The following is a 12,565-nucleotide window of genomic DNA, read 5'->3' on the forward strand; positions in this document are numbered from 1 at the left end:
TCCCCTTTCTCCGTCTCTGTGCCTTTCTCGCCCTCACTTTCTCCCCTCCTGCCTGCCTGCTCGCCGCTCCCTGCGCCCGGCCTGCCCCCACCGCCGCCGGTTCAGGGGAACGAGTGCGGAGCGATTGTCCTGGGGGACATTTGATGGATTAGAGCGCTGAACAGTTCCATTGCTGGAGGACCACCTGATCTCCTCCAGCCCGCGTCCCATATAAAGCCGGCAGCCGGAGTGCTGAGCACAGCTCCAGCGGTCGTCTGTCTGCGCGCCGCCGCCGCCAAGCCGGAGCCGGAGCGAGAGCCGAGCCGAAGCCGGAGCCGGAGCCGGAGCCGGAGCCGCCCCGCGCGCCCGCTGGGAGCTGTCCAGTGCTGAAACCCCGCGCGCACAGCCAATCGCGCCGGCGGCCGCCGCCCCCCGCCGGAGCCCCCCGCGAGCGCCCCCGCCGAGCCCCCCGCCGGCCGCGCCATGCCGCGCTCCTTCCTGGTGAAGAAGATCAAAGCGGACGGCTTCCAGTGCAGCGGGGTGCCGGCCCCCACCTACCACCCCTTGGAGACCGCCTACGTGCTGCCCGGCGCCCGGGGGCCGCCCGGGGACAACGGTGAGTGCGACGGGGCTCGGGCCCTCCCCAACTTGGGCCGCGAGGAGGGGCGCGCGGCGGGAAGCCCGCGGGGGAGGCCTCTCGGGCCTGGCCCAGTGCGCCCCGCGGACTTTCCGGGGCCCCGGAGGGCGGGGCGGGGGCCGAGTGGTACAAAGGGAAAAGTCGCTGGTCGGCGTATCCCGCATCCACACGCCAGCACCCCCCATCTCCACGCCTCCCCCCCCCCCGACTTGGAAAGTTGTGGCCCTAGCCCTGGGCTGGAAGGACGGGGTGGGTGAGAGCAGACAGACAGGGAGCCTGGGAAGGGCCGTTATAGGGGTGCTACCTCACGAGACAGTTTGGGGGATACCCTCGGCGTGGCGGAGGGAGGCTGGCTGCCGGGTGCGCCCTCCTGTAGAAGAGAGGGCAAGGACTGAACTACCAGTCCCGGGAGAGGCGAGCGCCTGGGGGGAGGGGGCGCTGGGGGACCCACCCTCCCTTCAAACCTGCCCCCCCCACCCCCGCAATAGCAAGCAAGTGCTCCAAGAACCCCTCGCAAGAACTCTTTTGTTACCCTCAGCCACATGCCTGTCAAAGGCTGGGGTTGTCCTGGGGACTGCAAAGAGAAGGGGGTTCTGGGAAGGGTACCCCTAAAGTGGTTCTTGTTCCCTTGGACTGCACTCCCTCTCCTTTCCCAGCTTCCCCCCCTCCCAGCAGTCAACCCTGCTGCTCCTTGTAAGTCACCCCCTCCCCTCCCTCCCCCCAACACATACTCCATCTCTTCTCAGAGCAAGTTCCTGCGGGGACAAGGGCTCGGGGGACAAGAGGTCGTCCAAAGGGGCTGACCTCTGGGGAGGAGGGAGCAGGGGAGACTGCTTCCATGGGGCACCATCCTGCACCAAGGGATCACAAAGAGGCTCCCGCTGATAGCCCCGACTAGGGCAGAAGCGTGGAGAGGAGGAGTCGCTTCCATACTGAAAGATCTGACATCACGTGTAGCATCAGCTAGAGAGAGAGAGAGAGAGAGAGAGAAAGGGCTAAGGATGTGGGGTGTGAGGATGCTGAGATGGCAAAGACTGGTGTCCCAGAAGGTGGTAGCTTCCACCCTAGGGTTTTCCAACACTACTCCCACATTCCATCACTCTGCCAAGTCAGGTAGAGCGATGGTGCTGGGCCCAAGGCTCTGTGACCTCATCAAGGTCAAAGAAGTTAAGGAGTGATCTGGGACACACGGCCCCTCAGCCCTAGTCTCCCTCAGCTACCCAACAGAACTCCCTTCTGTTCTGCCCCCAGGTCCCTTCTTCTCCTGTCCTCTTTCCTTGGCCCCAGGGCTTATGGAAGACAGCCCAGAGGTTTGGCTAGGTGAGGGCTGGCAGGACTGAGGGTAGACCATGTGCTGGGAGCTGGCCAGCATGAGGCAGTCTCTGCAAGTGTGGGTACACTCCCCTAAGGCCGGACACCAAGCTTCCTGCCAGGCCCTCTAGATCCCATCCCCAGGCTAGCAGAGGAAACAGAGAAACCCTTCCCTCCCCACACAGCCCAAACTGCTGCTCCTGGGGAGGGAAGTCTTGCCTTGAGTTCAGTGCAAAAAGGCTCTGGGAATGAATGGTGGAGAGTGTAGAGGGAACAGTAGGGCCTCTATGGGGGTTCCCCTGGTTTGACACCCTGGAATCACCCTTTTCCCAAAGGGCTCAAAGCCAACTTCTGGGCCTCTGGGGAACCCTGGGGCTGTTCTGACGGACACACGCCTGCTCTGGGATGCAGGAGCCCTGGCTTCTCACTCTGGCTTGCTGTGTGACCTTGGGCAGGTGCCTTCCTTTCTCTGGCCCTCAAGACTCCCTGCAAGTGAAAGAGTTGGGATGTCACGATCTAAGCATCCTTCCAACTTTGACAAGCTCAGCTTCTGTGAAGGTCGAGTGTGGCGTGGGCACCGCAGAGCCAGGCTTTCACAGAAGGCAAGGCCGCTGGCAGGGTTCCCTTGGGACTCAGCTCAACATGCACCCTGGCAGAGGGTGGCAAGGTTTCTGGGATCGAGCACTTTTTTTCCTTCATGCTCTGCAGGCTGCCCCACAGATAAGACAGGACCCCTGACCTGGCCCCCACTGCAGTGACTGCTGTGCACAGTGCCAGAGACCTGGAGGTAGCACAAGCCTTGGCACACTAGAAGATGCGGGGCATGCCTGGCTTTCCTACTCGCAGGAACCTCTCCCCTACCCCGGCTGTGGTCCAGACGGGGCAGTGCAGGCTCCAGGGGGTGGGTGGGCAGGGGCCTGAGGGTCCTCCCAGAGCCCACTGGCTCTAGTGCCCCCGTTGTCTCCCGCTCTGCCGGAAATAACCTTGCTGAGCGGTTGAGGGAAGTGTGAAAAATTGCTGAGCCGACGTTTTTCTCTCCCAGCATGTGTAAGTGTGCTGGGTAAACAAGGAGAAAGAGCAGAGGGGGGAAATGAGGAGAGGGAGGGAGGAGGAGTAGGGGAAGGAGGGAGGGCCTGAGGCTGGAGATAGTTCTAGTTATTAGAAAGATCCTTTTACAAGCCATTCCTGCAGCTTGGGCTGCTGGGTCAGGATGAGCTGGTGGGAAGGAGACTTGGCGGTGGGGGAAGGGGGGGCTGTGAAGATGGAAGTCAGAGAACATCAGGATCCCAACTGATAAAGATGCAGGGCCCCAAATGAAAGAGGTGAGCACGCCCAGCTCTGGGAATGGGAATGGCAGACTTCCTGGATTCCTCTTCCTCCTCCTCCACCTTCTCTCCCCCCCCATCTCTCCCTCCCCCCCCCCTCTGCTTCCCACTCCCTCCCTTTTCAGCTTCTGTCACCTGGCAGGGAAAAAGTACAGCAGGTGTGTCTGGGTTCCATGTTGACCTCAAGCCCACAGAATCTCAGAAATAGGGAAGGGATACCTCCAATTGAGAAAAGCTCTTAGAAGAAGGGGGTGAGCTCCAACCTACCATCTTCTCCAATATCTCTCATGCCCCTGGCATTCCACTACTGATTGCTGACTCCCTGGAGCCTTCCCTTCCTCTTTTGAGTGGCTCTGAGCACAGATGCCTCTCTATGAGGTGCCAATTCACATTCCCCTATCCCTCCCTCCCCATAGAACCTCGCCCTCTGACCCCACCAAGCCACCCCAGCCAATCCTAGGCCTCCATCTGGGGTGATACTGGGACTCTCAGCCATTCCAGAGGAGGTGTTGTTTGTCCACCTGCATACTGATGATTTCCACAGATCCCCACCAAGGGCATCCCCCAGAGTGACCCTCCCCCTTCTCACACTTAACGCAAAACTCCAGCTGGGAGCAGGGCAGGCTTCCCTCTGCACTGAGTCCTGGCCTGCCCCCATGTCCTCTCAGAGTGCATCCAACCCTGGCCAATGAGGAATCAATGGCAATCCAATAAGGCAGTTGTCTGCCCTCTGCAGCTGCATTAGGCCTCCTCCGGCGGCTGGCCGAGGAAGCTCTCCTATCCTACCCATGGGCTTATCTAGTTGACGTTAGACCAGCTCCTGCTTCCTCTCCTTGCCTGATGGCGCCAGGGAGCCGATCCAGGCCAGGCCTGACAGCCCAGCCTAGCAGCCCCAGCTACTGCACATCTACAAGGCACCTTGGGAAGTCCCTGCGGGAGAAGGGATATAAATGGGCTTCCCCAATCCCTCAGCAAAGAAAAGGCTGGGAGGGGATGCCCAAGAACACACAGTAGGCCCATCTGCGTCTTCTATGATCAAGCTGCTTCTAAGGGAAGCATACTCAAGGTTCATACTCAATGTCCAGGTTAAAGACATGTCTAAAGTCCAGGTCCAATGTCCTACTTCAGTTCTAGGACCAGACCCAAACTCTAGGTCCAAGGCCAGTGTCTGGGGTTATAGGACCAGGTCTGAAATCCAGGACAAACCCAGGTTTACGTTTCAATGGCTAGGAACTGGTCCAGGTCAAGATTCTGGGTCTAGGATTAAGATTCATGTCTAGCACCCTGGCAGAGTATACCTATAATCCTAACTAATTGAGAAGCTGAGTTGGGAAGGTTTGTGGATCTAGGTCAGACCAGGTAGAGAAGTCCAGGAGACTCCTTGTCCACCAAAAGCTGGACCCAGTGGCTCATGCCTATTATCCTAACCACAACAGGAAGCCTATAAAAAGCAGGTGACCGCACAGGCATTCAATTCAGGCAGGAAGTGAGACCCTATCTCAAAAATTATCAGCACAAAAAAGGGCTGGAAGTGTGGCTCAGTGACAGAGTGCCTGCCTAGCAAGCACAAGTCCTTGAGTTCAAACTCCAATACTTGAATATGTGTATGTGTGTGTGTGTCCAATTTCCAGCCCAAGATCATGTGTGGATCCACTCTCAAATCTGGCTGGGCTCAATTCAGCCCCACCCCCTGGGTGTCCCTGGCCTTAGTTTCTCAGAAAACAGAGCAGCTGAACATGACCCTGATATCTTTCCAGCTCTGACTTTCTGAGAATTCAGAAGTCTGATTTTCCTGAGTTAGCAGGGCTTCATAGGAATGTGGAATAGCAGGGCCCATGACAGGTGTGGAACCTGAGGGGGCCTATGGTTCCCAAAGCAAAGAGAGCTGGAGGATGGGACCCAACGCCAAGTCCTATGCTGGCCACAACATACATAGCCTAGAGGCTCTCAGGCCACACACACACACACACACACACACACACACACACACTCACAGAGAGAGACAGGGTGGTCAGGAGGCTGCACTGTCTGCAGAGACAAAATAGGGTGCCAGAAATCACAAAAGCCTCACTAGTGGAACCAGCCACTCCTTCTGGTCCATGCTCTGCCCACACCTTCTAGACTCCCCCCTTCCAGCCTGGGGGCTCCCTAGGGGGCAGGGTGAAATACTACTGAGAGAGATGGGGCTCCCCAGATCTCTTGGCCTCCTTCCCAGACGTGGTCTCACCGGAGTGAAGTGTCTACTGCCAGCCTTCTTTTTTTTATTTTTAATATGTTTTTATTGTAAAAATACTGTACTGCCAGCCTTCTTATCTTTTTTGGGGGGGGGACAGGCCCCTGACCACAGCCTTTGAGGGCAGGGAGGGGCTGAGAGGAGTAGAGCACTGGCAGCAGGACACTGCTTCTAGAAGGAGCCCCAGTAGAGGCTGTTTCAGAACTCCTGTCCCCAACCAGGGAGGAAGGGAGTGAGGGGGGACAGGAAGCTCCTCCAGCATCCATGGCCCAGTGACTTGTGACTTCAAGCCCCTCCCCCCTCTGTCCACGCGCCCCTTGAAAAGTCCTCTCTACTGCTTCCCGCAGAGCCATGGACCTCCCTGTGAGGCCTGCAGGAATTGGGTCACAGTCACAAAAGGACTAGAATAAGGGGGATTCCAGGAAGCAGTGGAAGTGGCAAGGAGCTTTGGAATTCTCTAGAAGCCCCCCAAGCCTGGGTCAGTGTGCATCAGCCCCAGTCATGCCAAGCCAGCTATCAACTCCGTCCTCTCCTTGTGTGGACTCGGGGCTCCTCCCCCGTGGGCAGAAGTACCAGCTACTAGGCCTTCAGAGGAGGTGGGTGTCATTTCTGGTCCAGTGCCCAGGGAGCCTCTAACAAAGATGCTACATAATAGGGGGAGGGGGAGGTACCCAGCCCCTTTGCCCAGCTCTGTGCGCAGACAGGAGAAACTATTTTTATCCTGCTTTGCTGCTGACAGACCTGGCTTTCTGCTCAGCTGGCTGGAGCTGATTCTTGAGGCCCGAGGCCCTGGCACAGCAAGAAGCAGCTGTAAATAGACGCGTGCAGGCAGCCCCTGCATCCCTGCCTGGCAGGGGAGACCTCCTCGGGAGCACTGCTTCCTGGGAATCTGGCTCCCCAAACCCCTCTCTTCCTGCACATCTCAGGGACAGGGAAATGGGATTGGGATGAGAAATTCCCTGGAGGAAACTTGGCAACAGAGGAGTCTGGGAGACACTGGGAAAGAGAGTTCTCTCTCCATTAAGAAGAAGAGGCCGCCTGCAAGGGCTGTGGTGAGTGCCTGTTCTATAACCCGAGGTGGGCCACGGCCCCTCTCCAGGCTCTGTCTCTCCACAGGAAGGGCACAGAGGGATGTGACCTTAGACTTGAACTAATGTGTACAAATCACTTACCAGGAAGCTTGCATACAGTAAGTGCTCCATAAGTATTTGTCCTGTTAGGTATTATTTATGAAAATTTACTAAGTGCCCAGCATTTTCCAGAACAGCTTCTCCCTGTCCCAACACCTCTATCCGAATGGTGCGAGTGAAAAAAAGAAAAAGAAAAATACAGCTCAACCCCCAGGTGACACTGTCTTTCCCCAGCAGGCCCCCACACCCTCTCAGGTTGTTCAGAAAAAACACAGGCTTTGGAAGTTCAAGCCTGCTGTCCCCTCCAGGGAGCTGGGATCCGTCCTCCACCCTTGCCAACCTCCAGCACAGTATAGCGCCAGTTCCTCAGCATGGCTGTGCCGGCTGCCAGGACAGGGATCCCCGAAGGACTTGTTGCGGGTCCCCATGCCATCTAGAATCATACAGTAGCAGGTCACAGTGTCTGTAGCCTGTGAATTCTCCTAAATCTCACATCCACAACTCCTTTTATGTTGTTGAATGGTTTCCAGCCCTTTCATCTAAACCATCAAGTCTGGGCAGGGAAAAGCAGTCACCTGCAGGTGACATGGATCCATCTCCAGCATGTCCTGGGCCCTTCCCAAAGGCTCCGTGTTAAGGATGACTCTGCTTTCTGCTCCTTAAATGGAAGATTTCAGCCCACAGAGGCAGTACAACCTGCCCAAGGTCACCTTGCCAGGGTCCCAGTTCCTCCCTGTCTTTGTGGGACTCAGGACAAAAGAGACCTGTCTCCACTTGTCAGCTGGAGGACAAGTAGTTCAGCCATCATCCTGGAGGCAAAGGAACACTTCAAACCTGTCTGAGTTCCATGCATAGGGTGTCCTATAGGATTCTCCAGGGTTGAGTCCCAGAGAGGGGAGGTGGCTTGCCCAAGAGACCTGTCTATATTTCTGAATCACCAAAAAATGTCAAGATAATAATGACAACAATGATAGTAACAGCTCAAGAAGCTACCAATTGTGTGCCTGGTATCAGGTAAACATTTACACGCATCAATTCATCCAGTGTTTTTAGGGACTCCCTTCTTCAGATGTGGCAAGCAGAGGTTGAATCACTTGCCTGAGGACACACAGGGCAGAACTGGATAAGCAAGGAATGGAGGCCACAAAGAGCAGTAGAGAGAAACACCAATTCATCCATGATGCACAGGGTCAACCTTCTTCTTGTACATACTGAGCCAAGAGGGGTTAAGCAACCTGGCCACTATCACAAAGGAAGGTACCTAATCCTAGCATGACCATAAAAACTGTCATTCAGCCAGGCGCCAGTGGCTCCCCCTGTAATCCTAGCTATTCCAGAGGCTGAGATCTGAAGATTGCAGTTCAAAGCCAGCCTGGGCAGGAAAATCCGTGAGACTCTTAACTCTAATAAACCACTAGAAAACCAGAAGTGGTGCTGTGGCTCAAGCGGTAGAGCACTCGCCTTGAGCTGAAGAGCCCACGGTTAGCACCAAACCCAGAGTTCAAGCCCCACAGCCGACAAAAAAAAAAAAGTCATTCGTGACTCTCAATAATGTCCAACTTACATCCACTAGGCATCAGGTCTGCACCAGCAATGCCTGTTCTGGAAGAAATTCCACATGCATCTCTAAAGCAAATGAATAGTCCTTGTTTAAGGCACACCAATTTGTATAGAAAGCTTCCAGCGTCCAGTTTGAGGTGATGCAGTGCTGCTGGCTACCAGCAGATGGCACCAACAGCAGAATGCACACTCCAGCAAGGGCTGCCTGCTGTGCACCAGTTTTCTCCCAGAACAGGATGAGGAAATCACACATCCTGATGAGGAAACAGGCCCAGAAAGGAAAGAGAAAGATATGCCAGGCAGACGCCAAGAGAACTGCAGCACAGAACCTGTTGGTCAGAACAGCCAACATGTATTACCACGGTGGGGCTTTTACAAAATCCTGACTCAGGGGCTGGGAAGGTGGCTCAGTGGTAGAGTGCTTGCCTTGCATGCATGAGACCCTGGGTTCGGTTCCTCAGCACCACATAAGCAGAAAAAAGCCGGAAGTGGCGCTGTGGCTCAAGTGGTAGAGCACTAGCCTTGAGCTGAAGAGCTCAGCACCCAGGCCCAGAGTTCAGACCCCACGACCAGACCCCCCCCCCAAAAAAAAATCCTGGCTTAGGCTTACCTTCTGCAGGACCCAGGCTCTGGTGTCCTCATCTGAAAAGTGGGGTAGTGGCACAGAAGTTAAATCTTTTGTCTGAAGTCACAGTTATGGGCCAAGGATATAGTTCAGTGCTTGAGCCCTTGCCTCATACACATGAAGCCCTGGCTTCCATCCCCAGCACTGAGGATAAAAATAAGGAAGGAAGGGGTGGAGGGAGGGAAGGAGAAAAGGAGGAAGAGAGGATAAAGCCAGGTATCAGGGCTCACATCCATAACCTTAGCTAGTCAAGAGGCTGAGATCTGAGAATTACAGTTTTAGGCCAGCCCAGAAAGGAAAGTTTGTGAGACTCTTATCTCCAATTAACTACCAAAAAGCCAGAAGTAGAGCCATGGTTCAAGTAGTCTAGCCATGAGCACAAAGAGGCTCAGAGACAGTGCCCAGCCAAGACCTGAGTTCAAGCCCCAGGATCAGAAAGGGAAGGAAAGAGAAGGAGGGAGGGAAGGAAAGACCAATGGCCAAGGCCGTGTAGCTAGGACTGGTGGGGGACAATCTGGCACCAAAGTTATGCTTTTAACCAATATGTCACTGTTCTTTAGTAACAGTACAAAGCACGGGTCATGTGGCAGTGACCTGTCCCATGATTGCATACTTTCATTTCCAGGAAAACAAAATAGGACCCAAGGTACAGAATGATAGATGACTTTCCCAAAGTCATTGAGCTAGAATCTGTGGTGGGGTATCAAATCCTTTTCCCTTCCATGGCCTGGACCACATGCCCACCTGTCTGTCCCACGTGCCCACCTGTCTGTCCCACAGAGCAGGCAGACAGGAGCTCCTACAGCGGAGCCTGGTCAGCTGGCAGATGAGGATGGCTGGTGAATCGCCATCACTGGCTCAACAATCACTTTAGTGAATGGGGCCCTGGAGACAGGAGGAGGCAGCCCCACATGGCCCCCTTCCCTGTCCCCAGGGACCCCTGGGAGTTCACAATCCTTGCTCTACCTCTGAGCATCACCACTGGACCTCAGTCATCTTCTCTGAAATAAGTGACTCTTGTGATGATTCAGTGAGAAGATGGGGGGTGGGGGGAGGAGTACAGCTGGTGGGGGCACCAGGCAGTGAACTCAGTCCAAAGCAATGCTCCCTGGACATTCACAGTTTAGCACCAGGCTGGTTGGTTTCTGGTCTGGGGAGGGTGGGGTCTTCCAGAATCAAGGGGTATGGGAGGTGAGATAGGGTGTTGAGAGGCCAGGCACCCCTCCCCAGACTTAAAAAAAAATGCCACCGCTGCTGTTCCCTTGGCCTCTGACCACAGAGCCCTCTGCTACCAAACTGGTCATCAGATTGCCCAGCCCTCTGTGTGCAGAGGGTGCTGAGCCAGCTGCAGCTGCAGCAGAGGGAGAAGCAAGGGCACACTGTGGCCTTGGGTGTCAGGGGACAGACTTCACCCCGTGACTGTCCCGAACGCCAGAGGAGAGGCAAGGGCCTGGAGGCTGGGTTGGCCAGGTTTGAGGGAATGCAGGGTGACCAGTATGTCCTGCCTACTGCCTGACTCCCCAAGCTTCCCCCTGCTCACCTCACAGCAGGGGGAGGGGGTAACATGGCTCAGGGGTCAGATGGAGAAGGGCAATGGCACTTTGCTATTCCCCAGCTGCAAAACCTCGGTAAAGGGCCTAACCTCCATTGTTCTCCAGAATCAAAGGACAATGGAAACACTTGGTAATTAAGTGCCAGGATGATAAGTTTGTTCAATGTCTGCCAGGAACTCTCTCCCAGGAGCCTAGCCCCCAAGGTCTCCAGGGAAGGTGCTGGGACCAGGAGAGGCTAAGGGAGGCAAAGACAGATGAGGTAGCCCTTGCCCTCTAGAAGCCCTTATGGAATCCCCTGGGACAGCCTGCCTGCCCACGTACCAATCATTCAAAGCATGACAGAAGGGATTTCTGGCCCAACTGCAGCTAAGTAGGAGGGGGAGGGGGAGGGGGAGGCCCATTCTTACTGGGGACTGGAAAAGGCTTGCACAAGAGCCAGGCTTGGGAGAAAGTAGGCGGAAGCTGCCTTTCAGAAGCAGCTATTACATGCCAAGCTCTTGACCTTTGAACTTCTCCAGCAACCCTTGGAGGCAGAGAGCTGGGCGAGGTGGACTGTGGTTCATCTTTGCAATATCTACTTATCCCACATCTGCTGTGACCCAGGCCAGCTAGGCACACAGACCCAGCCCCAGAACTCAAAAGTGTAGCTAGGGAAAGCAGACAATTAAATATGCTTCACCAAAATCACTTACAAGCAATAATTATAACAGCTAACATGTTTATCACAATTATAGTGTGCTCCCCCCTGGCTTTTTCTCTATTTCCTCACAGATTAAACAGACTGGCAGTAGTAGCTACTTCTCATGACTAGTGTATGTGTCCACCTGGGCATAGAACCCAGGCATAGCCTTGATACAGTAACAGCATAGTACAGTACTACTTTAACACCATGTCTTTATAGCTTCACCCAATGACCCTGAGAGGGAATATTCAAACTCCTTTTTTTTTTTCAGTCCTGAGGCTTGAACTCTGGGCCTGGGTGCTGTCCCTCAGCTCTTCAGCTCAAGGCGAGTGCTCTACTACTTGAGCCACAGTGCCACTTCCAACCTTTTCTGTTTATGTGGTGCTGAGGAATCGAACCCAGGGCCTCATGCATGTGAAGCAAGCACTCTACCACTGAGCCACCTTCCCAGCCCTCAAACTACTTTAAAAAAAAGTTTGAATTATTTACTTTTGTTGGCTTATCTACTTAGTTGGTTTTATTTTGAGATCATCTCCATATTTAGGGTCTTGCTATGTAGCCCAGGTTAGCCTGGAATGCACCATCTGCCTGCCTCATCTTCCCTAGTGCTGAGATGGTAGGCATGCACCTCCAAAAAAAAAAGTTATTTTTAAGACAGGATTTTGCTGTGTTACCCAGGCTGGCCTTGATCTCCTGGATTCATGTGATAACTCCTGTTTCAACCTCTCCAGTAAACTGGGAAGACAGACATAGTGGGGCTGGCTCACACCTGCAATCCTAGCTACTCAGGAGGAAAGTGCTAGTCTTGAGTGAAAAAGCGCAGGGACAGTGCCCACGTCTTGAGTTCAAGCCCCACGACAAAAAAAAAAAAAGTAAGCAGAATATGCTTGGAAGGAAAGATGGGCCAAGATTTTAATCTCAGTTCCATTACTCAACTGCTGTAAGCTTAGACAGATTGGGCGGCCGTCTGTGCCTCGGCTTCCCCATCCACAAAGAGTATCATAACAATACCTTCACTGCACGGCTGTACGTACCTAAGAGTAGGTAAAGCCAGGGCTGCAAGGACTGACACGGCAGTTTGTCGTAGCTGGGGAGGATGCGAACCCGGCCAGCTGGCCATAAGGGTCCAGAGGCCTGTGGGTGGCAGGCCCAAGGAGCGGCCACCATTGCCAAACTGGGGAGGTGGTGGGGAGGTGGGCAGCGCGCGCCCCAGGCAGCCTCCCCCGGGCCTGCTCCTCACCACCGTGCCCTCGTTGCCCTCCCAGGCTATGTTCCGCACTGCCTGCCGCCCAGCAGCTACGATGCCGCCGACCAGAAGCCAGGCCTGGAGCTGGCGCCCTCCGAGCCCGCCTACCCGCCGGTGGCGCCCGAGGAATACAGCGACCCCGAGAGCCCGCAGTCGAGCCTGTCGGCGCGCTACTTTCGCGGGGAGGCGGCCGTGACCGACAGCTACTCCATGGACGCCTTCTTCATCTCCGACGGGCGCTCGCGCCGGCGCCGAGGCGGGGGCGGTGGGGACGCGGCGGCGGG

The 12,565-nt window shown here is 55.2% G+C and overlaps 1 protein-coding gene across 1 annotated transcript in view; it reads left to right on the top strand.

The window, feature by feature from the left end:
• The first annotated feature begins 462 nt into the window (after positions 1-462).
• The window catches only part of LOC105981466 (transcriptional repressor scratch 2-like), a 22,186-nt gene continuing 10,083 nt past the window's right edge, over positions 463-12,565 (top strand). Inside the window, exons 1-2 of the mRNA XM_013010656.1 lie at positions 463-595; positions 12,301-12,546. Of these exons, the coding sequence (XP_012866110.1) occupies positions 463-595; positions 12,301-12,546 (379 nt within the window). The remainder of the gene's footprint in view (positions 596-12,300; positions 12,547-12,565) is intronic.

The sequence above is a fragment of the Dipodomys ordii genome, unplaced genomic scaffold (assembly GCF_000151885.1).
Source record: "Dipodomys ordii isolate 6190 unplaced genomic scaffold, Dord_2.0 Scaffold13, whole genome shotgun sequence".
In the NCBI taxonomy this organism is placed as follows: Eukaryota; Metazoa; Chordata; class Mammalia; order Rodentia; family Heteromyidae; genus Dipodomys; species Dipodomys ordii.